Source organism: Colossoma macropomum, unplaced genomic scaffold (assembly GCF_904425465.1).
Source record: "Colossoma macropomum unplaced genomic scaffold, Colossoma_macropomum, whole genome shotgun sequence".
NCBI classification, from domain to species: Eukaryota; Metazoa; Chordata; class Actinopteri; order Characiformes; family Serrasalmidae; genus Colossoma; species Colossoma macropomum.
In genome coordinates this window covers 41,386-68,848 of record NW_023495140.1, presented here as the reverse complement: position 1 = coordinate 68,848, position 27,463 = coordinate 41,386, and the positions used below count along the sequence as shown (strand labels likewise).

General features: G+C 37.9%; 1 protein-coding gene across 1 annotated transcript; it reads left to right on the top strand.

Moving 5' to 3' along the window:
- Positions 1-3,161: 3,161 nt before the first annotated feature.
- LOC118801044 (nuclear factor 7, brain-like) lies at positions 3,162-10,765 on the top strand. The gene is made up of 6 exons (XM_036561235.1): positions 3,162-3,849; positions 4,252-4,347; positions 4,482-4,712; positions 8,323-8,345; positions 8,641-8,759; positions 10,066-10,765. The coding sequence occupies exons 1-6, from the start codon at positions 3,445-3,447 to the stop codon at positions 10,608-10,610; spliced, it is 1,419 nt and encodes a 472-aa protein (XP_036417128.1). The 5' UTR covers positions 3,162-3,444; the 3' UTR covers positions 10,611-10,765.
- Positions 10,766-27,463: the final 16,698 nt, after the last annotated feature.

The window sequence follows — 27,463 nt, the reverse complement described above, 5'->3', positions numbered from 1 at the left end:
GAAAGGTAAACACAACGATCAGCAGCAAACAAAAGAAGTGACATAAACAGAAGCAAAACAAGACTTAACACTGGTGTTGCTTTCTGCCGCTGGAGAGGCTCCTGGAGAGTAAACGATGGAGTTTAATGCTGAACTTGCAACGTTTCTTCTAGACTGGTAAGTAAACAGCTGTTAATGCTGACATTGGCCATTTAGCAACAACTTATTAAGGTAGCTAATTGTTTAAAGTTACTGAAAGTGTTGATGTATTTGCTAAGTTAGAGGATGGACTGTGCATTTCCTTGTTTTTATACAATAGGGGTGGACACCACAACTTTCTGGTGATATGTTGACGCTTATTTGTTTGGGGTGTGAAGAATTTGACAAGTTTAGCTTGTGTTTAAACTAAAGGTGTACTTAGATTTTGAGTTTGATGAAGGATAAATTCTGTTCTTAGGTGTCGTGGTTCCCGACTGCAGATCCATAGTCCCATGGCCTGTAGAGTGGCAATTCACGAGCCCTCTTTTTGGAATACACTAAAATAAGAAGGGTTATCTCATATAGGCAATCTCTATATTTATAACTACCCAATCCTCATTTACTGATTTCACCCTCACCCCAGGAAATATTTAGTTCGTGTTGAATTAACCACCAGCATGCAGAGTATTTCTAGGTGACTTTTTTAAAATTAAGGATATCTTGCTTTGATATTCAGTTCACAAATTGTTTCAGTCACTGTTCCTCTGCCAATGGACAATCGTCAACAGCTCTCAACAGTTCAGACAGGACTGAACTGAATTCAGTCCAATCTTCCACTTCTCCACCAGTCCTCTGTCAGTGAAGTTGGCCGAAGCTCCAGAATTCGTCATTGTTGACACAGCGAAAACTCCTGAAGTCCAAGACAAAGTCATTGTAATCATCATGTATTTGTCTTTATTTGCAGTCTGGACTGAAGAACTCAGCTCCAGTGCCTTAGCAGAGCTTGGACATCCCAGATATGAAGCGCACACATAACCAGCTCAGCCACAGCAGAGACACAGGCAGTCTATAATCTGCCAACGTTCCTCCTCCACTGTTATCCGTGCCTTCCACTGGTCCATGGGTTCTGGCTTAGAGATCAGGTTCATGGACTCTCCTCTTTATTTAACCCCCTCTTGTTAATGATTAGCAGGCCTGCATCACTCCAGCCACTCCCAGCTGTGATGATGAGGAACTCAAGAATGTAGGCTGCAGCAATGACACTGGCTTGTATTATTTCATATAAAAGAGATCCTACATCTGTTCCTGCCTTTGGGTGCTGAAAAACAGCTTTTAAAAATGAATAAAATTGTGTTTCAGATTTTAAAGCTTCATTTTTCTGTGACCACAATGCTGTAATCCTTAGCTTTGTGAGTCAGTAAGCATAAAATAAAAAAGATTTAGTCTTAATCTGAGCAAAACTGTTCAGGATGGTGATCCATGTTAAGACTACATCGCATAAGAAATCCCTTACAGCAGGAGTGCACGACTCCAATCTTAGAAAGCTGTGTCCAGCACAATTTGGTGATTTCCCTGCTCAAACACATTTGATTCAACTCATCTGTTAATTGTCAGGTTTAGTGGGTGTGTTTGAGTTGGGGAAAAGCACAGAGGCAGCTGCGGCTGGGGCTGGAGTTTCAATGGAGTCTCATTGCTGAATCTCGGGAAGAGGCAATAATGAACTTAACAAAACCTCCAGAACTCAACAAGGCTGGATTTCCCAAAAGCATCTTAGCACAAAGTTGATTACTGCGAAACTAAGATGCATTGGGAAACTGGGCCCCGATCAGTTCCTTAATTCTTTGTCAGCACTAAGGAGAGAGAGACCTCTGTAGGCGATTAGGTGAACTGCTGGATCTACAACATCTTCACTGTAAAACTATCATATTACAAATACATAACATTGGCCTATTTGTAAATGGGCTGGTATTTATGGGCAGCATAGTGAAGAGGAAGGGAGCCTTTTTCAAGGATTAAAACTGACAGCTATTTACACTGACATGCCAAAAGGCCTCGGATGGCAGTATGTAGATTGATTATGAAGTGGTGTTACTTCAGGGGATGGCTTGGAAAAGCCCACACTAGCTTTAAGTTTTGAGGTGTTATCTTGACGGACGGTAAATTCCATTTCCAAAGTTGTGCAGACATTTGACATTCCTCGATCCAAAATGTCACGTGTGTAGCAGGAATATGTCATTAAAGGCATTACCACCCACAGTGGACAGTGCAGTGGCTGTCCACGGGTGCTTAATCATCTGTGTGAACAGACAAGCAACTCTGGCAGAAATCACATCCACATTAAATGGCCCCACACTCATAATCCTGCAGGACAATGCAGCGTTCTTTAGCTTCCATGGGATGTGGGAGCAGAAGACCCAGCAGAGTGCCTCTGTTAACACCATGACACCGGACACAGTGCCTCATCTGGGCTAGTGAGGTTGCTAACTGGACCCTAGATGCCTGGCAACATGTGGCGTGATCCAATGAGTCACAGTACCAATTGTTTCAGGCTGATGGTAGGGTTTGTGTGTGGAGCAGACCCCATGAAGCCCTTCCCCAGTTGTCAATAAGTCACTGTGCCTTGTTGTGGTCTCATGGCATGGGTTGGGTGCACTGGTCTGCCCAAACACGTCAATGACCATTTCACTGCTTAGTGACCATTTGCAGCCCTTCATGGACTTCATGTACCCCCACAATGATGGGATATTCCAGTAGGATAGTGCATCGTGACATCAGGCCCAAGTTGTCCAGAAATGGTTTGAGGAGCATTCCAGAGAGTTCAGATGAATGATGTGGCCTGCATGTTTGCCCCTTATTGAGCATTTATAGGATGTGGTAAAGAGGTTCATTCACACCAGAGATCCTGCACCTACAAACACCACAGTGCTGTGGGTGGAAATCCAGGCCGCATGGCTCAACATCCATCCAGACGTTGTCTGTCCACTTGTGGAATCGATGCCACATTGAGTTGCTGCACTTCACCAGGCCAGAGGGGGTCCTTCATGAAATGTTCTAATGTTTTAGAAACATCCACTCATCTGAGAGCTCCTTGTTTCAGGTTGTTAATGAACTGCTGCCATCTAGTGTAGAAAACACACAGGTAGAATAGATCATCTGACTGAATCCTCCTTTTCCAAAGCTCCTCCTCCTCCATACTTCCTCAAACTCTTGTAGGAAGTGAATCTCATACTGTCTCTCTGATCTTTCTTCATTCTGCTTTCACTTCACTCAGAGACACCAATGAGGAGCTTTTAAACAGTGACTGTATGTGTTTGTTTCTTGATGTGTGATTCTGAAAGGAGCTAAAACTCACTCAGTGGGTTGAAGGGCTACGGTGGCTGATTCTCAACTGTGCTGCTCTGATCATTACAGACACCCTAAAAGTGAAAGTGAAGGTTGGACTAAAGGAACCATTACAGAGAAACAGCACAGCAGCAGTTGGAGGAAATGGCTGCTAGAAACCCTCTTTCAGAAGAAGAGCTTTCATGTCCTGTGTGCTGTGAAATCTTCAGGGATCCTGTTGTTCTGTCATGTAGCCACAGTGTGTGTAAAACCTGCTTGCAGAAGTTCTGGGAAACTAAGGGGTCTCGGGAATGTCCAGTTTGTAGAAGAAGATCCTCTAAAGATCGCCCTCCCTGTAACCTTGTACTGAAGAACGTGTGTGAGGCTCTTCTAGAGAGCAGGAGTCAGAGATCTTCAGCAGGGTCTGAGGTGCTCTGCATTCTGCACAATGAGAAACTCAAACTCTTCTGTCTGGATGATCAGCAGCCTGTGTGTGTGGTGTGTCAGACTTCAAAGAAACACAAAAATCACGAATTCTGTCCAGTTGATGAAGCTGTGACAGAGTTTAAGGTAGGACATGTCTAGTATTTTGATATGTTCAGTGTAACAATCAAATTGTTTGAAATAGTTCAGTACCAGATTAACCTGTTATGTATGCTAAAGGTAAAGTCTGTCAGTTGGTGATATATAAGTGATATATGAGTGGCGTCTAATATAATATGGTTTCAGGCCAAACAGCAAACAGTGAATTATCAGTCAGAAAAATGCTCTGTTGTTAAATTCATTATGATGGTCAATGTAAAATGTAAACTTACAGAAAGAAAAACTCTTCTAATTCTGAAGCTGAGAGTAAAACTGCTATTACTCTCTATTCAACTGTAGTGTGTAGGACAACTATTACATTTAAAAAGTTAAACTGATCACTCATCACTCATTTAGATGTCACTCATCTGAACTGTTGTTTGATTCCAGGATAAACTCAAGTCTGCTTTGGAGCCTCTACAGAAGAATCTGAAAGTCTTAGAGGAAGCTAAACAAGACTATGACCAAACAGCAGCTCACATTAAGGTGAAACATCATCTTGAATTGTGAAACATGTTTCTGAGGTCATGTTTCTGATGAGTGTCCACTTCTCCTGTAGGTGGTAAACACTTGTAGATCATCTGTTAGAGTTTGTGTTTCCTAATGGTCTCTCATTCCAGACGCAGGCCCAGCACACAGAGAGGCAGATAAAGGAGGAGTTTGAGAAGCTTCACCAGTTTCTAAGAGATGAAGAAGCAGCAAGGATAGCTGCACTGAAGGAGGAAGAGGAGCAGAAGAGTCAGACAATGAGGAGGAAGATTGAGGAGATGAAAGGAGAAATATCATCTCTTTCAGACACAATCAGAAACATAGAGAAGGAAATGGAAGCTGAGGACGTTCTGTTCTTACAGGTAAGAATATTTCTTTTTTTCTTTCTCTCTATTTTTGAGATTCATACACCCAAAAGCTGCTTTTTTCTCTTTGTACTTCTGAAGGAAGTGCTTCTCATACCAACATTAGAAACGAAAAGGTGAGTTAAATGTTTTAGTGTTAAAGGGGAGGATCACTATGAAGATCTATACAGTCACAATAATCCACCATGTGAGATTGTTAGTGTTGGGTACTGTGTGCATCTGATGCTGTAAGGTAGACACAGACTAAACCAGGATAGCTGGTGGATAGAAGAAGCATTTAAAAAACATCCACTCCCTACAGGCACAATTTTTGCCCACTGTAGTCCACATGACTAGTTCAAATCAGACAGCTGAGATGCTGAGGAAAAACAACACAGCATGTTTACTCAACTGGCAAGTATTCTCGGCTAAAGCATGCTGCCACTGCGAGCATGAGATAAATGTTTATGGACTCTTTATATCTTACCTCTTATGACTTCTTCCGTAGAAGTAGACATTTGCTTTGATATTTTGACATCACCCTTTTAGCTTTTGTAGTGAAAGAGCACAGTAAGTACCAAATTTGCAGACCAAAGACTTCTAAATTTTAGTTTTAGATATGGGTAGAAAATGACAGGCTGTGCTCTGTTGCAGTCTCACTTTTAAGGGTCTCCCAGTCACACCTTTTGACCAAAGTTGGTCAAAATTCAAAATACTTGAAACATCAGCACTAAACAACAGAAAGCTTGATAGCAGCAGTTGCTAAGCAGTGATTAGCAGAGGTGAGAACAAGTCACTAAGTTGCAAGTAAGTCAAGTCTTGACATTCGATTCCTGAGTCAAGTCCCATGTCAAGACAGTTGAGTCTCGATTCAAGTCCAAAGTCAATACAGGCAAGTCTTAAGTTGAAGCTCAGGTCCTGATCTTCCAGTCCTAAACAAGTCACAATGAGTTCTTCAGCTAATTTAAGGCCATTTCAACACTGAACACCAAAACAGTTGATAACAGTAATACAGTCTTTTAATGACAGCATGTTAGCAGTGTGTAGCTCTGTGTAATTTTATTATTATTAATTTAATTTACACTAGCTTGAAATTAATTTAGACAATAGAATCCAAACCAACTGAGTTGAGCTGAACAAAGTTTACAGAAAACACAGCAAAATGATGGTAAATGTACAAAGCTGAAGTTGACTTTTTATTTGTCAGCAGCTTCTTCTTCAAATTTTCCGTTCGGTTCCGATGTGGAACTTCTGCAACGTTTAAGGTGGAATAGCAAATTCAAATATGAACCTGGAGGATTAAAAGTCAACTTCAGCCTCGTGGTGAACGCTGAGCTTGTTTTACCTGCAGAAGCTGTTAAGCTCTGTCAAATACAGAGAGCTGTGTTTCTGTTGTTTAACTACCATGAGGAAAATGGTCAGATCAGCTGGTCAGTTTCTCCAGTAAGAGTTTAAGAGCTGAGCTGGGCTCATTGACTATTGATGTTCTGCGTGTGTCTGTCTTATGGAGGGAACTTAAATTTAATGCTTCACTTTTCTTCCTAAATAAATTAAGCTGAGCATAAACTCACTGACAGACATTTGAGGAAGCTGATGTATATCAACTTTAGGGGAGGGAACAAAACCTTTCACATGAAAAGTCAGCAGCTGTGTAGAGTCCTGTCTGCAGTCAGTCTCTCCACATTTCTTCCACTTTGGGTCTCGAGTCGTTCCAAGTCCTAAGGCTCAAGTCTGAGTCAAAGTCCAAGTCACTGGTGTTCAAGTCAAAGTCGAGTCACAAATCTTTCTTGATTTTGTTGAGTCGAGTTTCAAGTCATCAAACTTCTGATACCAACCGGACTCAAGTCCAAATCGTATGTGATGATTCTACATCTCTGGTGACTGGAGGGCTGAGATTAAGTCTTAGGTTGAATTTAACTGTAGTTCAGAACAAGTGAAGGTTAACCGAGTAACAAATGCAACTCGAGGTAAATACCTTTATTCATTTAACCTGCAAGCTGAGCAGGTAACTACAGAGTTAATGACACAAACCAAAGTCCTTATAGGAAAGTCTGTTCACTCAACAGCCACTTTAACACGTCCCTGAGCAGGTATTTCCAGTCATACGAGACCAGACTCCTCTCTCTTTGAATGAGGAGAGACCTATAAAACGAAACTCACAGCCACATCAACATTTCAAAATATATTTAAATCACTGATAAATTCCTACAGTCTCTCAAATTCTTGTGTCAATGTGCATAAATAACACAACAAAACACAGACTGAGTTTCAGTGTTCTTTAGGGTTGCATAATTAAGGTTAATAATTAGGGTGGTTAAAGCTGCAGAGGAGGTGGCAGCTGCGACCTTTTGCCGCCCTATAGATCCGCCCTGATGGCTGATTCCAGGTTGAGTTAATAGGAAGCTTTAATTGTCTCCTCCACAAGATTCTCAGCAAACAGAAACAGGCTTTGAATATGTGTGTTTGGGTGTGTAGAGGTGTGTGTGGTTTCTGTAAATCAGAAAACAAACAAAAAGCTTGACTACAGAACATGATATTTACTCAAATGTGCAAATTATTCATTATTAGATGTAAATAAAACAGTCTGGATAATATATTGAATTTTCTTTTACTGGTTCTGTTAATAATCAGTGCCGAGATACAAAGTGAAAGATGAATTTGGTACTACAGTGCAGATTCCAACAGAGGGCGCTCTAAGCACACGCAGTGATAACACACTTGGCATTAAATTAAGACTAGCTTGTCTGTTAGCATAGTGCTAATATAGTACCACTCAGATGTGAACAGTGTCTCCCAGAAAAGGAACTTAAACTGTAGCAAAAACAAACAGCAGTAAAATAAACCAAATAACTGACACTGTAATCTGCACAACTGTTAGCAAAGCCAATCATAGCCACAGTAGAATTAGCAACATCACACTAATTACCACTGACTTTAGCAGAGTCAGCACATTTCTCAGTAAACAACACAAGAAGGCCACATAAATGATTATTACAGTTTCATTAATTCACACAGAGACCACAAACACAAAGTAGAGTACAGTAGTGAGCTCTGCTGGGAGGAAACTCAAGTAGAAGAACCAAATATGTTTATTTAGTTGTTTTATAAATGAAGACAAAAGAAATGAGCAGATCTTCTGACTCTGTATCTGATCATCAGTGGAGCCTCTCCTGGATCCTCTGAACATTCCGGCTCTGCTGCCTCATCATCCACAAACCTGCTGCTTGTTGTGTTAGTGTGGCTCTGGTTTTGTTGTTGGTGGTTCTCCTGTAATTCTTAGCCGTGTTTCCAAGTGAGTCTCATTAGATCTTCACCTGCATTTGTTTGTTGATGACTGGTTGATGGATTTGTTTGCATTTTGCTCGTCGGTCTAGTTTGTGATCCCTGCCTCTCAAAATTCATCCAGTCAAACTACTTTATCAACATCTGACTGACTAGATTTATTTATAAATAACAAACATAATGAATTTTATTAAGTAGTTATTTAGAAGGTAAAGTTTTATTGAATATTAAATGATAGATAATGTCACTAACTTGGCTGTTTGCTGGTGTTTGTGTGTTTCATATGAAAAACACCTGAAAAGTCTCTTCATTTTTAACTACAATGTTCTTTTTGTTTCCCTCTCAGAACTTCAAGTCTACAGAGAAACAGTGAGTAAATGTCAGACCACACATTTTATCTAATGTTAAAGTCATTATTACATTTAAATCTACAGTATATTGTATTTATTGTAAATATGAGTGTATTATAATGAAATGAAGGTGAATAAGGATTGCGTGTTAATGTTGTAGTGATGAGAACAGTAGCAGAAATATTTATTTAACAGAAACAACAGAATTATTGTCTCCAGACAATAAATGTCATAAAATATTGATATTTAGTCAAATAAATTACAGGCTGTAAAATTTCTACAGTGATATATTTGACACAATCTTCTATTTTCAGAGCTCAGCTCAAACCAAAGGATCCAGAGAAGACATCAGGAGCTCTGATCAATGTAGTGAAACACCTTTCCAACCTGAAGTTCAGAGTGTGGGAGAACATGCAGGAGATTCTCCAGTACAGTAAGTTCTGTTTCTCTTAGGGTTGATCTCTCTCACACAGTCTGCTTCTGCACTGATGACACACTGTTTATAAACTATTAGTAACATGTTATCATGTTCTCTTTATTCAGGGTGTGAAAAGGACACTGAAACTGTACTTAAGTGAAAGTATGAATACTGTACTGTGCAGAAATCTCACTCAGATAAAATATGAAGTATGGCGATAAAAATATACTCGAGTGAAAGGAAGAAGAATCAGTGTTTAAACACAAATAAATCAAATTAAAGCACAATTCATATTTGTAACATATATTATTTAGTATAATTTTTAATATTTGAAAGAATTCATAGACTTTTTTTTATTCATCCAAGGACATCACTAAAATTATATTTTGAAATTGAAATTGAGGCAAATATCAATTTGTGTCAAAGATAATTTAGAAAGAATTAAAATACAAATTTTATACATTAATTAAAAAAGTATGTGATTATATTAATTACAATAATATTAGGGTAGTTTACTTTTTATTATTATTATTATTATTATTATTATTATTATTATTAGGTGAGGACATATGAACTCATCTTCAGCTCTAAATTTTCCCTAATTCTAGATAACGATCAAAAATCTGAGTAAATAATATATTTGTGTCAGTATGCTGGGTGGGCTTTTTTGAAGTGTGGCTGGGGGTCTCCAAATTTTGTATTTTCACTTCATATTTTGATTTTTTTTTCTGTCAAAAAAAAAAACCAAATTAATTGTTCTCTGCACAGCATACCAGAATAATGTATTCATAACTAATTATTTATAGATCATAGTGATGATAAAATAGATAATAGATGTCAAATGACCACAAAAAGATTCAACAAAGAAGCAAAAAAAATAAAATTCAGAATTATTTAGATTTAGGTGTTCAGTAAATGTAGATTAGATTTCACCTTGTCATTTGATCAAGAGAGAAAGTTTTTATAATTCATGATAATATAATAATTGTAATTTTTGTAATAGTATTGTAAAAATGGTCTGAAAGTCAGTGAGTGTGAAAATGTTAATGGACATTCAGCTCTGTGAGTGAATCACTACAGAACAATGCTGCACTCAGATTAGATCTGTCACTGGACTATAATGACCATTCACTACTGAACATACACTTTAGTGCTGCACTGAACTGAACATCAACATTTAGTCCAGGATTAAAGTTGATCTGTGTTCTGGAATCGACCTCTAAAGCTGTTTTACTCACAGTAAAGAAAATAGTCTGTAGAGGTAAAACATTTACAGAAATGAGAGAAAAACATGGTGTTTCATTGTGTTCTCTCTCCTCAGCCCCTGTTACTCTGGACCCCAACACTGCACATCCAGACCTCCACCTGTCTGATGATCTCACTGCTGTAGAATACAGGAAACAGAGATCATCACTTCCTGATAATCCAGAGAGGTTTGATGAGTACCTGTGTGTTCTGGGTTCTGAGGGTTTTAACTCAGGGACACACTGCTGGGACGTCCAGGTTGGAGACAGTGATAACTGGTCACTGGGTGTGATACCAGAGTCTGTAACAAGAAAAGGATTCTCTTTCTTGGATTCAGTGTGGAGGCTGGATTACAGTAAAATCAGAAATAAAATCTGGATTCGCTGCCCAGGACAGTCAGTTCACTCCCTCACACCTAAAGAGAAGCTGCAGAGGGTCAGAGTGCAGCTGGACTGGGACAGGGGGAAAGTGACCTTCACTGATCTTCTAACCAACAAACACCTGCACACTATAACACACACTTTCACTCAGAGAGTTTTACCATATTTCTTTAATGGGTCTGTTTATCCTCTGAGGATCTTACCAGTGAAGACGTCAGTAACAGTGGAACAGCACAGTTAAAGTTGATGCTGCTTAGAATGAACATTTATACAGGTAGTGAGTGTCTGAATTATGATCATAAGAATATGTCACTACATGTATATTTTAAATAATGTGTTTGTACCATTCCATCCTAACATGTCTGTGTGGAAATAAAATGCTGATTTAAAGTGTCATAGAGTGACTCCTGATATCATTACAACATTAGAAACGTTATTTGAGTGAGATTTCACTCATTTTCAGTGTAGATTTTATTTCTCTATCATCCTGCATTTTTCTCCATCATTAGATCTTTAAAACTCTGCTTTGGTTCAGAGATTAATAGTTTACTGTGTGAAATAAACTGCATTATATTATAAACTGAATGCATGTTATGTATTGAATATTATCCCACAGCATCATGTAAAGATCGTCCAGCAGATCAAATGGAGGAGATCTGTCTACAGCAGTGACCCAAACACACCCAGAGACAGACTGACCCAACACACACAGTGTAATAACACAAATATTATACAAACTCATAATGTAATAAACGCTGATAATGTAATAAAATCCTCCTCCAATAATATAATAACACTGTAACACTTAATGTAGTGAGATATTACATTATACACTGTTTATTACATTATAAAATAAACAGAGAAATATTTAAATCACATAATGTAATAACACACTAAATCTTGTAATAACACACTAAATCTTGTAATAACTCACTTAAGTCTTGTTTTACTTAATTAAAGAATAATGTAATAACCTGAAAGTTTAATACAAAAGTGTAATAAACTGACTGGTTTAATAATCTGACCACATTTCAGGTCATTTTAAATGTGTCTTCTATCTCTTTAAACTGTTTGTTAACTAGTAACTGAAAGTCATGATAAACAAAGTGTTTTTCATTCGTTCTTTCACAGCTTTTCTTAGTTTCTTCCACACAATTCAGGACACAGTGTCTCTGCTCTCAAATGAACAAGCACATTTTATAAATCTCCAAACACAGAGTGACCATTTATCACACTCACTATGTAGCTCCACTCACAGCTTTGATGGGTCTGATAAATGTGTTTTAAATGCAAGTTGGTTTTAAATTGATTAGTTTTTTCTGCAGTTTCTATTTTTTGGAGAGTTTGAATATTTTCTGTTCTATCTTTGATCAGTGAGATCAGAAGAGTTTAGTCTGATTGATCAGGACAGACTAAATATTTCTCCTCTGCTGCTTCATCAGAGCACAGATTACACCAACAGCTGAACAGAGGACTTTTATTGGTGATTCTACATGAGCAGTCCATCACTGTCTGCTTGGATGGAGCTGGAATTATGAAGACTCTTTAGGAATATGAGGGAGTGAGAGCTTCACAGTGTCTTTTAGGACTGACAGACTGCCTGCATTACACAGACTCCACTCACTGGATCTTCATCAGTCTAATCTTCTTTATGATTGGACAGAATTATGACCAAAGGAAAACTACTGTAGTGTAGAATATAATCAGAAACACAATGATTACACAAAGTTTATTTACAGGAAATGAAGCAGAGAGAAGAAAACAAAACTGATAAAGATAAAACTAGTAAACAGTCTAATAAATGCTAATCTAAATAATAATCTACTCAGTCACACACCACAGATAATCTACTCAGTCACACGCCACAGATAATCTACTCAGTCACACACCACAGATAATCTGCTCAGTCACCTGCCACAGATAGTCTACTCAGTCACACGCCACAGATACTCTACTCAATCACACACCACAGATACTCTACTCAGTCACTCACCACAGATAATCTACTCAGTCACATGCCACAGATAATCTACTCAGTCACACGCCACAGATACTCTACTCAGTCACACACCAAAGATAATCTACTCAGTCACACGCCACAGATACTCTACTCAGTCACACGCCAAAGATAATCTACTCAGTCACACGCCACAGATAATCTACTCAGTCACACGCCACAGATAATCTATTCAGTCACACGCCACAGATAATCTACTCAGTCACACGCCACAGATACTCTACTCAGTCAGACACCACAGATACTCTACTCAGTCACACGCCACAGATACTCTACTCAGTCACACGCCACACAATACTCTGCTCAGTCACACGCCACAGATACTCTACTCAGTCACACGCCACAGATACTCTACTCAGTCAGACACCACAGATACTCTACTCAGTCACACGCCACAGATACTCTACTCAGTCACACGCCACACAATACTCTGCTCAGTCACACGCCACAGATACTCTGCTCAGTCACACGCCACAGATAATCCACTCAGTCACACGCCACAGATAATTTACTCAGTCACACGCCACAGATACTCTACTCAGTCACACGCCACAGATACTTTACTCAGTCACACGCCACAGATAATCTACTCAGTCACACATCACAGATAATCTACTCAGTCACACGCCACAGATACTCTACTCAGTCACACGCCATGGATACTCTACTCAGTCACACGCCACAGATAATCTACTCAGTCAGACACCACAGATACTCTACTCAATCACACGCCACAGATACTCTGCTCAGTCACACGCCACAGATACTCTACTCAGTCACACGCCACAGATAATCTACTCAGTCACACGCCACAGATACTCTGCTCAGTCACACGCCACGGATAATCTACTCAGTCACACGCCACAGATAATCTACTCAGTCAAACGCCACAGATAGTCTACTCAGTCACACGCCACAGATACTCTACTCAATCACACACCACAGATACTCTACTCAGTCACACGCCACAGATAATCTATTCAGTCACACGCCACAGATAATCTACTCAGTCACACGCCACAGATAATCTATTCAGTCACACGCCACAGATAATCTACTCAGTCAGACACCACAGATACTCTACTCAATCACACGCTACAGATACTCTACTCAGTCACACGCCACAGATACTCTGCTCAGTCACACGCCACAGATACTCTACTCAGTCACACGCCACAGATAATCTACTCAGTCACACGCCACAGATACTCCACTCAGTCACACGCCACGGATAATCTACTCAGTCACACGCCACAGATAATCTACTCAGTCAAACGCCACAGATAGTCTACTCAGTCACACGCCACAGATACTCTACTCAGTCACACGCCACAGATACTCTACTCAGTCAGACACCACAGATACTCTACTCAGTCACACGCCACAGATACTCTACTCAATCACACGCCACAGATACTCTACTCAATCACACGCCACAGATACTCTACTCAGTCACACGCCACAGATAATCCACTCAGTCACACACCACACAATACTCTGCTCAGTCACACGCCACAGATACTCTGCTCAGTCACACGCCATAGATAATCTACTCAGTCACACACCACAGATAATCTACTCAGTCACACACCACAGATAATCCACTCAGTCACACGCCACAGATAATCTACTCAGTCACACGCCACAGATCTACTCAGTCACACGCCACAGATACTCTACTCAGTCACACGCCACAGATACTCTACTCAATCACACACCACAGATACTCTACTCAGTCACACGCCACAGATAGTCTACTCAGTCACACGCTACAGATACTCTACTCAATCACACACCACAGATAATCTACTCAGTCACACGCCACAGATAATCTACTCAGTCACACGCCACAGATACTCTACTCAATCACACACCACAGATACTCTACTCAGTCACACGCCACAGATAATCTACTCAGTCACACACCAAAGATAATCTACTCAATCACAGACCACTGGTAATTTACTATCACCCATCACAGATAATCCACTCAGCCACACACCACAGATAATCTACTCACACCACTGACAAAACACCACAGATCAAACACCATAGATACTCTACTTACATTAAAACACCACAGATAACCTTCTTAAATACAAACCTCAGATATTCTACTCTAATACAGTCTTCAGTAAAGTTAATCTACTTAATGACAAAGACCACAAACCATCCATTTTATCACACACCAGACATAGCCTACTTAAATAAATACACCCTAAATAACCTCCTCAATCACACACTGAGAGTATATATAAACTGAACCAGTCATCCTGCTGTTTTCAGTGAGGTCAAACATGTCACTTCCTGATCAGCTTCTTGTGCAGGGGATCAAGTTCATATATTAGTGAATAAATAAAGACATTTATGTTCTGTATTTATGAGGATATATTTTTTAAATTTGTATCCAATTTTGATGTTTTTGTTTAGTAGAAACTAAATATTTTATAAAGAGTCTGAATGATTAACAATGATTAGTAAGGCAGACATTTGCAGAGCAGCACAATTCAACGCCAGCCCTTTTTTTCACAAAGATGATGTGCTGCGCATCATTCACATAGGATTTTTTTTGCCTTTGCCATTTCTCAAACAACAGAAAAATATACTAATGGTTTAATAGAAACTCATAATAATGATAATAAAAGTTATGATGAATAATAAAGAGATATGATACTTGATTTACCAATATATAATTTCATATAATTTATATAATGTGTTTTAATTTGTGTAAAACCATAGACCATAGATACTCATCTGAGCCCCATGGGAATTTCACAAAACACATTAAACAGTCTACATACAAATATAGTCTTTTTTTTTAATTTACAACTTGAAACAAAGAGTTTCTTCAATATGAACATAACTTACAAGTAGATTAATGTAGGTTTTTGGCTATAATCTTACCGTTTTCCCCTGTGAATGTTATATTTGCCTATTTTAATGAAAACTTTTATAATGAAGTATACATTAACCTCAGTTTTCTCTAGTTAACATTAAAATAATACATTTACACGTTTAATTGCTTTATTACATTTCCTTGTAAGAAAATTAGACACTATCTATCCACAAAAGTCTAATAGGCTTTAAGCAATGAAAAAAGAGACGGACAACAGTTTCATAATTTTCATCTTTCATTCCTGCTTTACTGGATAAATTCTATTTAAAATCTTGAAAGATTGAAAGACGTTTTTAATTGTATAATCTACAAAATATGTATATATATATATATAGTATTTATAACTATCCATGACAGAACATTCTCAAACATGACACACGTTCCTCTTGTGGTTCGCTTGGTGGTGTCTAAGATGTGCTGCCTTTAACGCTGAGAAGAGAAAGGTTTAATCTCATTTCTCAGTCTTCTGTTAAGAAAAAAACATAATGTGTGCATATAAACAATAGGGGTACAGTTAACTAAAATGCTTACATACAGGCTCTATATGTTCCTGGAATTTGTAGTCCTTCACCAACCAGTGTAGTCCTAATGAGCCGTTCACCACACAGCCCTGTACCTTTGACTTCCTTTATGTTTTCCTTACATTGTAAAATGTGTATCTGATAAGTTCTTACATTTATGTTATGCCGTCATGTGTGATATTAAAAGAAATGAAAATGAATACATGCAGATCAATTCTGAAATCTCTACTAATCCATAGTAAAACATACCTGGGAAACCTTGGGAGCTGCTAATGACCATGTGACATGGACGCTGTGTGTTCGAGTAATAAATTACTGTAGAACATGGCTGAAAGAGTCGCACAGTTAAAGTCTGATACGTTGACAATCATCATATTCCTATAACAGAACGTTGATCTGCAACGTATTCCAGGTGCTACAGTTAAGTTGTATGTGAGTGTATTTTCTGTGAGGGTTAGTTTAAACTGCAGTGCAAACAGGAAGTCAAGTCATGCTGCCACTGGTGTAAAGTGTAGTCAGTAGTGTTACATCATTACTGATCTGATGTTTTTGACTGTTTCAAAAATTGCTAGATGCAAAGTTATTATGTGCTTAATATTTGAAAATGAACACATAAAATAAACTGCAACCTAAATGTAATGACTAATTAAAATAAACATTTAGAGAGAAAAAAAAAACAAATCTCATGGATTTTGTGTTGATGCAATGACGGTGGGACCTGGCCTCAGAGCTCCCATTTCAAATTTTATTCTTTTGAGTCCAAATGGGTGGCTTATGCCTCTGGACCTTTGCCTTGGCGTCAGGGCTTTCATTCCATTATTATTTCCAATTTCTAACATTTTGTCCTATGTTAATGGGCTCCGAACCAGTGCCTTAGAACACAAATCCTGAACTTTGATCTTTCTTGGCTAAACGGATGGAGCTAGAGAAGAAGAACCTGGGCCAGGGCCTCAAACCGCCCAACAAAATTTCTTAGTCCTATTCTAAGTTTTTGTTTTGGGGAGATAATGCTAAGCCTTGGCTCCTGTTTAGATTTTTATTATTTGGTGACTAAGTGTCTGGTTCATGGCTACTTGTCCTTTTCTTGGGTTGTATTACGTTTATTGCAATTTCTTATCAAGGATGGAGACTAGTTAGGCATTTTTTATATTCTCTATCCTTAAGTGTTGGTTTTAGATCCCGTGCCCTTGCTATTTACCTAACAACTATGTCCCAGATCTCATTCTTTCGAGGAAACATGGCAGAGTATTGAGAATACCACCCTTGGCAAGGGCCTTAGCCCTATCAACCAAATTCACTGTTTTTTTCTAAGGTGTTTTAGGGCTGAGAGAGGACACTGGGCCTAAACCTCAGAGCTCCCATTTCACATTTCATTCTTTACAGTCTTAATGGCTCTATTGGTCCTATTCTAAAGTTTTTATTTGCAATGCAATGCAATTTCTATTCAAAGTTGACCTCAGGTCACAACTGTTGTTCAAAAACTTTGGACGTTGGACTCCAAATTATCATTCAAATTTAATTCTTTTGAGTCCAAATGGCAGGCTCATGCCTCTGGACCTTTGCCTTGGCATCAGGGCTTTCATTCCATCATTATTTCCAATTTCTTAAATTTGTTATGGAACAGACTGCAAAAGTAATTTTCTTACTTAAGATGTATTGTGACTACACTAATACAGTCCAGAAGTTGTGGTTTTAGACGTTTCTGCACCCTGAAAAAGCGTTTCGAGCACCCCACAAGCACTGAGATGATTGAGTAAGGCTGGAAACATTATGCAGCACTGTGTTAACGTGAACTCATTATAATGATTATAATCAGACATTTCTGCCATAAAATACCCTTTATATGTAAAGGAATAGAAAGTAAATCACATTTTCTAAAGACAACATATGACTACTTTAACAAAGGTGAATATACATGTACAATCATGAAGTCGTGGATTAAGGTGTTTCTTCACACTGAAAAGGCAATTCCAGCACGCCACAAGAACTCAGACGCTTTAGAAATTCTGGAAAGTCTATGATGTATTGTCCTAACTTGAACTCATTATAATGATTATAAACAAACTTTTCTCGAATTAAATATGTTTTATACGTATAGGAACAGACAATAACTCACGTTTTCTAAAAAACACACGACTACTTTAACTTGGGTGACTACCCCTGTACAATAATGAAGTCATGGATTTAGGTGCTTCTTCACCCTGAAAATGTGTTTCCAGCACTCCCCAAGCGCTCAGACGCTTTAGAAAACCTGGATACGCTGGCTACGAGGTAAAATAGAAAAATAAAATAACGATTTTCATAAAACTAAGGCACTGTATTTCTAAGGCACTGTCACACATTTTTATAATAATCAGCTTTACTCTTCAAGAACAGCAAATTCAACTTGCTGCTGCTGTTAATAATCTTGCTGCTAGAATGGGTACGGAGTCTCCAGTTGCAGAAATGCCTCAAGAGATCAGTTTTCCACTGGCCACAATGTCTGAGGTGGATGAGTTTAAGGACTGGCTTAAAGATTCAAGAAACTTCCAGGCAAAGCAGAACATGGTGGGTTACCTCTGTCATTAACTTTTTTATTTTATCTTATTCTGTTTACAACCTCTATTAGTGTTACACTGGTCTCATTTTGTCCAGTTACTTTGCATGTCTCCTCATTTAAATGAAATCATCCAAACCAGTAAACTACAATTTGTGGTCAGATGAACCCAAGACATTTCCCTGTTTTAATTCAGAATTAGAGATGTCCCACAATATCGCTTCAAGATTTTTCCCCCACATTTTAGAAGTTAAATGCAAAGGCCATGTTACGTTTTTAAAAAAAGTATTTGCATGTGCATTGTTTTTAAAAACAGAAAGCAGTAATCATTAAATTCTGTTTGATCTGTATTAAAAAGTACAAAAACAAGATATTTGATGTTTTATCCTGTGAACTCCTATTTTTACCTTATGAACTGTTTTTTTTTTTTTTTGTAAATATACGCTCATTCCAAATATGATTTCTGCACATTAAAAAAAAGTTGGGACTGTATCTTGTTTACCACTGTGTTATCTTTCCTTTTAAGGGTTCTTAGTAGGGGTGGGAATCTCTAGGTATCTCAATATTTGATTCGAGTACGATTAAGAAGCTATGATGGGATTATAAAATGATTATCAATGCATCTTGATGCATTTTTTTTTCTATACAGGATTTCTATTTTCTCACTGTGTGACAACTTGGAACTTTTAAAGCAAAGTATTTGCAATGATCCTCAATGAATTTACTTCCAATATCTTTTATTAATAAATCAAATGGAAGTGATGTGGCAACTCAATTGGAAGACTCATCCACTGCTCTTGATTGGAGCACATGAGATGCTGCTGCCACTCATGAAATTAGATTCTGTGGCAGTGGGTGTCACGCAGCAGATTACAGTAAATTCATTGAGGATCATTCTACCTGCGCTGTGTCTCGGCTCCAAAGTGTCCAACATAGTGCGAAAGCCCTGGTTCTCAACAACTGAGTACGGATGCAAATCCTTGGCAATAAAAGTTGCGATAGAGTTTGTAGTTCGCTTCGTGCTTTTCGATTTGGGTGGAAGCTTTGGCATCGCTGGATTGATGGTCCTCTGGTTGGCAGCAACTACAACGGGGTGGAAACATGTAATATGCTCCATAGAAGCAAAAACCGCTTCCATATGCTAGCTTAGGGGTCAGCAACCTTCCGCTCTTTTATTGACCTAGTGTGGCTACAGATCAGAGTTAGATTTCTAGGTAAAAATAAAATAATCATCCTTTGCAATAAAATAAAGCTCTGCTAATGATTCAAAGACAGTTTAAACAATGAATGATCTTAAACGCTGGAATTAATGTAGCCTATAACTGCTAGTTTACCTAGCTAGTAGCTAACGAAAAGGCAAAGAGGAAGATTTCAGACGAACATCCATAGTTTGGAGATGAATAGACTTATTTGCATTTATAATCACTCCAGCTGGTTTCCTGATACCTTTAATCTGCAATGAGAAACTGTCAAACACTAAAAAAAAACATGTGAAACTGAAGTCAGTTTCTCATTCTCCAGCTTCTCGTTCGAATTGTCCCGTTCCACCTTAAATGGTGCAGCAGTTACATTCTGGTGCCTCAGGCACCATTTATGGTGGAAGCGACTTCATTTTACAAGAAACTGTTCTACTTTTGTGGAAATGTTTCCAGCTGGTGATGCAAGAAAAGCGGCTACATCTGAGCTTAAGCTTAAAGCAGAGCAAAGTAAGTGTGCGTTTTTGTTTGTATTATATTTTTAGCCTATACTAGGACATTAGCACGTACTGAGACACATGTAGAGTCAAGATGGTAAAATGGTCATAAAGTGTTGTGGCTCCCAAGGTGGTTTGATTTTTGTTAAAAAGACAAAATTACTCTTATTTACATTTGGGTTGTGAATCCTGCACTAGCTTTTAATGTAGTGTGCCGCCACAGACTGCACTTCTGCACTTTGCAAAGCTCCACCTTTTGCATTCTGTCAACATTACGTTATCAGTTACAATTTTGAAAATCGATTTTTGACATTGGTGAATTGATTCAGAATCGTCCACATCGCGATGCATCTAAGAATCAATTTTTCTCCCCACCCCTAGCTCTTAGTGATCATTAATAGCACTGAGCTTTTGAACGCTGTTATTTCTATGGAAAAAAAAAAACAATTGAAAAAACAAAATGTATCAGTCCATATTTATTTTTATCAATGAATCTTGTTTTTGTCAGGTGTCTGCTCTGGGTGCAGTTGAAGGACCCAATGCAAAAAGACTGACATGGAATGTTCTTTCAAAGATTTTTTTCTGATCCAGTTTCCAAAAATATTAATTGGAAAGGGGTTAATGGTAAAAAGAGCTTCAAAGAAATGATGACAAGAAGTCTGCTGATCAGTAAGTATCCAAGAATACAGTTTGGACAGGTGAATCAGTCTTTAGCTCAGTTACTATTGTTAGTCAGTCACACATTTTGCAAGAAAGGGATTGATTTAAAAGTATATTTTCAATTAACTGTGATTATCAGTAGAGGTGAACAACTTAAGATTAACACATTTTTGTACCTAAATCATTTTAGCCAAACAGTCTAATGTAAGCCAGCTAAGTACATGCATGCTGCATTTTTTGTTACCCATTTCTGCTTTGGATTATAAAAAGATCATGGAATTGAGGATGGAATTCAACCATTTCTGCTATTTCAATTTTTAAAATTTTGAAATATTTAACTATTCCAACAATAAAGAAGAACATATTTATATTGTCATTCTTGAAGAGCATCATTCTTTCAAAGCACCTTTTAGGTTTCAAAATCTACTAACCCAACCTAAGGATGTTTGAACACCCTTTCAATCAGTATGTAGTAAAACCACCTTTGGCTGTAATCATAGCCTCTAATCATTTCTTATAGTCAGCTAACAGTTTTTATATTCTTGATTTGGGATTTTTTGTACTCTTCTTGCAGAGTGCTTCATGTTCAAAGGAAATTTTGCATGTCAGCATCCTTTTACCCCAGACTACAATAAGGAAATTGGCAACAGACCTTTTTCTGACAAAATAGCTCAAATTTGGCACCAGGCTACAAATATTTATTTTCTTTACTAGCCATTATGTTCATTTTCTCTGATATTTATTAAAAATGGAATTTTGGGGGAAAAAAATTAATTTAAACAAGAATTTCTCTTCAAAGTCGTACATTAGCGTTGATTTGACCACTTTTAATGACATACAAACTACTCTGCGTCTGATTCATAAAACTTCTGCAACAAGTGGAGATTTGAGCTTAATTTGTGCCATTCTAAGGGCAAAATAAAAGAACAAGATGTCTAAACAATGTAGAAAATATGATGTGTGATTATTTTCGTAAAATAACATTTAAACACTGTTTTATTGCAGTGTATGAGATGCCTCAGCACTAGCTGTGTTCTGTATTATTTATTTTTTGAACAGAGTCAGAATTAGTGTCACGCATTTGCCAGTATCACAGCAAGATATGGACTCCAACACCCACAATCCTCAAGGGGATCACATGACTTCTGAACATACATCGCACTCCTATCAGCGCTCTCGCTCTCCGGAGTATTAACTCTTTGCACCTGTGTTTTAGATCATATGATCAAGACAGCATAGCATATAATCCTGGGCTTTAGAGAGGATCAGTGCGAGGGTTTATTCTGATCTATTGTCTATTGTGTATTTGACCTTTGTTTCAAAGATCAGGATTTGTGTTCTAAAGCACTCGTTTGGAGCCCATTAACAAAGAAGGAAGATCAAGTACCCATGACCCAGACATTTAGTCACCAAATAAAAAAAAATTGAACAGGAGCCAAGGCTTAGCATTATCTCCCCAAAATAAAAACTTTAGAATAAAACTAAGAAATTTTGTTGGGCGGTTTGAGGCCCTGGCCCAGGTTCTTTTTCTCTAGCTCCATCTGTTTAGCCAAGAAAGATCAAAGTTCAGGATTTGTGTTCTAAGGCACTGGTTCGGAGCCCATTAACATAGGACAAAATGTTAGAAATTGGAAATAATAATGAAATGAAAGCCCTGACGCCAAGGCAAAGGTCCAGAGGCATAAGCCACCCATTTGGACTAAAATTTGAAATAGGAGCTCCGAGGCCAGGTCCCACCATCATTGCATCAACACAAAATCCGTGAGATTAAGGACAACTAAAGAAAAAAAAGAACAATCTTTTGAGAAACTCTCCACAGAATGTAATTGCCCATTGATTATGTAATATCTGAGCTGCGGCAGAAACACTCCTGAAATTTAATCTCTGAAACTCTGCTTCTCCTAAAAGCAGCACAGCGTTTACTCACGCAAGGTCCCGTCTCAAAGCACACTATCTCCCCTATGTAGTGCACTTCGTGGATCATGAAATATCAAATCCTTCACCTAAAGAGTGGAAGAAATGTTCGATTAAGTCATCTATAATCAACATTAACAACAGGTTACAAAGTCCCTATTTAAAGCTCAGCTGCTGGTTAATGATGATCGTGTTTGAACAGTAGCGCCCTCTGTAGGGGAGTGATTTGAGACGGTGTTATTGTCCTCTCAGACAGTAAACACTGCAGGCAGGACGAGAAAGGGGGGTGTGCAGATTGAACTTCTGCAGCGTCTCGTTCCAGAGCTCATTTTGGAGACTCTGCTCCACAGAAATGTGTTAAAAGCTTTAGTTTCGATTCACAGTTGATTCACCGATTGTTTATTTATTTATTTTTTTTTTGACGCTAAAAGCTTCATTTTATATTATTAACGAACCATAATAATAGAGTAAGCATAAGTTAACCCACACAGATCATGACATTTCTTCTATTTCGAAGTCCACAGACTCCGTTAAAGTTAACCTCGCATTCTCTAAAAAGTAGCAGGTGGTGGTCGCGAAGATGACTCATAAGGTTTGACGTGTCGCCCCCTTTCGCCGCTATTTTCTTTCGGCCTGTTCTGCAGACAGGGTGGTCATCTGCAGACAGCATGGTCATCTTCAGTTAACTTCCCTTCTGCATCCTTATAAAACCCAAAACATGACCAAACGTCAGACTTGGTCTTCTTAGAAGGCTGAAATATCTCCGAATCTCTGTCACTACATTCCGCCATGTTCTCCCTTCTCTCCCTCTCCCTCTCACTCTCTCCCCCTCCCCCTTCCCCTCTACACACACTTCTGAGAGAATGATTCCGCCTTTGTTTGACTCTTTACAGCGAGTTTTTCACACCGTGGTAATCGACCGCGGTTTTAACGATACTTTAAAGTTCAAACGGTACTACTAACCGTCATTAATTTCACCGCGGTTTACCGTGAAACCGGTAACCGTTTCATCTCTACTAGGGTAGTAATGAAAACCCAGTGAAAACGTTTGGGAACTACTTAAACAGTGATTACAATTTTAATTTAATCGCTTTTATATTTAAATCACAAGAACTGCAATATTTATTATATTTATTTAATTGAGGACATTTCAACAAGTTATACAGAGCTTGTGAACTGCCTGTAGATGAATTTGATCAATGCATGTGCTGTGTATGTGATAACCACTAAATGGTAGTCTTGCTCACTCAGTGTTCCAGCGCCTCAAGCCAGAAAAAGTGGATATTCTGGTCGTCTTGGCCCAAATATATATATATTAATTTATAGATAACTGCATTTAAATAAAATATTGCAATATCGTCCAGAAAAATTGCAATTAGATATTTTCCCCAAATCGTTCAGCTCTCGCTACAGCTTGCACATACTATGATTCAAGATTTTAGAAATTATCAGACAACAAAATCTTAAAGGTTAGAGTTACAATGACATAGAGCAGAGAAAAGTGGCAAATCAGTCATCAAAAGTCAGTAACTTCCAGTTGATCAGCTAATTCAGATATTAATACTACAATTACAGATGATAGCAGTAACAACAACAGTTATCATGATTTCAGATTTTTTGCATTTTACATTACAGTGGTATGCATGCTAAATTGATTTAAAAGTGCACAGGATGTGTCAGGTTGCAGGCTAAAACAGAGAAATGTTTGAGTTTCTTTTTTCACAGGTGAGGCAGTGGTCACTGCTTTAATGGTAGCTAACAAGATCATTGAGAGATCCCACAGTGTCCAAAGCCTGGAATTATATTCCTTATGGATGCCTCCTCAGATGACTGTCATCTTTCTACGAGTTGTTCTTTAAACTGATATGTAGAGACGGTTAAGGGTGAGTGGACTGAAACTGAAGAAAACAAAAGTGCACAGTGAGAATGAACAGTGACATGTCGTTCTATGAGATATTTGATGTGATCATGAAGTCCCAATCCTTAAAATACAAATCCTGTTTCCAGAAAAGTTGGGAAATTTTGTAAAATGCGATAAAACAAGAATCTGTGATTTGTTAAATCTCTTGAATCTATATTAACTGACAAAAGTATAAAGAAAAGATTTCCAGTGTTTTCACTGACCAACTTATTTAAAATAATTTTAGAACTTGATGCCTGTAACACACTCAAAAAAAGTTGGGACAGAGGCACGTTTACCACTCTGTTACATTGTCTTTCCTCTTAATACCACTTTTTAATTGTTTGGGACATGAAGATACTAATTACAGTTTTGTAAGTCAAATTTTTGCCCGTTCATGCTTAGGACTCATTGAGTTCTGGCTCACCAGTCTGTGGTTGTTGTCTGATTCTGCTCTTCATGATGTGCCATACATGTTCAATAGGAGACCGATCTGGACTGCAGCCAGGCCTGTAAGGCACACACACTCTGTGTCTATAAAGCTATGCTGTTGGAGCACATGCAGAATGAGGCCTGGCACTGTCTTGGTGAAATAACCATGGACTTCCAGGGAATAGATGTTGTCTTGATGCATATGTCTCTTTAAAATCCGAATTAATGTGTCAGTGGTACCTTTCACACATATTCAAGTCACCGACGCCATGGGTACTGATGACCCCTACCATGATAAAAGTCTGGATGGTCCCTCTCACCTTTGGCATGGAGAATTCAATATCCATTTTTCCCCACAACAAGCTGAAATGTGGACTCATCTGACCACAGCACACATTTCCACTGTCTTTCAGACCGTCTGAGATGAGCCTGGGCCCAGAGAATTTACCAATGTTTCTGCATAGAACTGATGTACAGCTTTCTCACATTAGAGTTTTAAAGTTGCATTTCTTGATGTAGCAGCGGACTGTTAAGTCACAACGGTTTTCCAAAATACTCCTAAAGTACTCCCTTCTCCTGCAGTGCCATCTGAGGACTTGAAGATCACACACATTGAGCAGTGGTTTCTCAGCTTTTTTTGAGTGTGTTTCAGGCCTCAAATTCAAAATTTATTTATGTTCACTAATACAATTAAGTTGGTCAGCCAAAACATCAAAAATAATTTCTTTGTACTTTTGTCAGTTAAATGAAAGTTTAAGAAAATGAACAAATCACAGATTCTTGTTTGTATTGCGTTTTACAAAATGTCCCAGTTTTTTCGGGGTTTGTATTGTCAGCACACTTTTCATCTTACTGTCATTGTTAAAAATGTCCTTAACAACTGTGTGTGGGCCCCTTTGGAGGACTGTAATAACTGTTTCAGTACTAGGTTCTGTTATTGACACTTGCGCTTTGTATTAGCTAAAAGTCCTCATTCTAGAGGCATATTCAGTGTAGCTGAGTCCTGAGTGTAGTGTGGTTACTTAGTCCTTCAGGTTCCTGGCTTTGTTTTGAGCATGTGTGAATGAAATCAAGAAACTTTTTTCTCATGCAGTTTCAATCTTTTAATGAGTGCATGCTGTTACAGTCCAAACTACAGATAAATTAAGGATGATACAGGAGGTAATTAGTGCTCTAATTCACATTATTGTTTATGTTTGAGACAGACATTATAAATCTTTAAAACTGTAGAAAGATTCACAGTAGCTATCTTTTTGCCCCCATTTGGTGTTTATTTTGAATGCTAGGTTGCTGGGTGATGTCATGATTGTTAAAGTTCAACTGTCAAAATAAAAAGATTGAACGTATGTATTATTGTTGAGGTTTTATTGTTCTGGCCAAAGATTTTACATTGTTTTAAAAGAGCAATAGTGTATTGGCTGTTGTGTATTTATGTAAAATTAAAGTACACCATTCTTTTATCTGCTGAAGTGAAAGGTAATTGTGCGGAACGTTCATGTAATTGAGTATATTGACTCCTGTATAAAAACTGGAATATAACAAAATGACCACAAAATTATGGTATATAATTTTTTGATAATGCCAAATTTCCGTGAATATACTGAATGATAAAATAAAAATGTTAACCATCTGCTTTAATATTGGGGTAATTACATGTTATTTTGCATTGTATTTCTGTATTTAACCAGTAGAATCCAGTGATGTAACAGCGGTATCTTGTGGATAAACAGTACATTGTGATAGTTGGTAGGTGGATCAACCAACATTTAATTGTTATCCACTGTAAATTTGTAGGATAAGAACATTTATTGACAGATTATGTCTGTTGATAAATGTTTAATAGGATTGAAAAGACAGTAAAGTGACCGTTAATTTAAATAATGTTTCTTTATTTTACTTTAAAAATCTGTACTTTGACAGGTGGATGTTGTAAATTGATTAAATAAGTCTATGAAATAACTTAGTTACACTGTTATTTAAAAGATAGCAACCCTCAAATTGCAGACTTTAAGTGTATTTATGCAGTATTTCCATGATTTTAATACATTCTAGAGATGTTTTTTAACGATGAAAATTTGTAATTCTACTAAACTTTGGCCGTAAAATTACACAGAATATTTACAAGGAAAAGCTGTAATTTTACAGTAATCTACTGTACAGAATTTTACTGTAAAATTACAGGATCTGTTTGGCAACTTTTGCTGCCAGACATCTTACTGTTTTTTTACTTTTTTTTTTTTACAGTGTAGATTTGTTTGATACTTTAAATTTCTGGCCATAAAATATCTTATAAAACATTTGACTTTGTCTGTGGTTCTGTTATTTATAAAATGTTTACATACAAGGAGAAACAACCTTACCTAGGGTTTTAAATGATAGCCTTGTCTAAGTTTGAATTACAAGAGCATCCAAAGGATAAAAAAGATAATTCATCTCCTCCCTTTCATAACTCCTCCTCCACTACACAGACTACCTGCTGGAGGAAACTGAACCTCATACTGTCAGTCTGCTGACAGAGAGGAGAA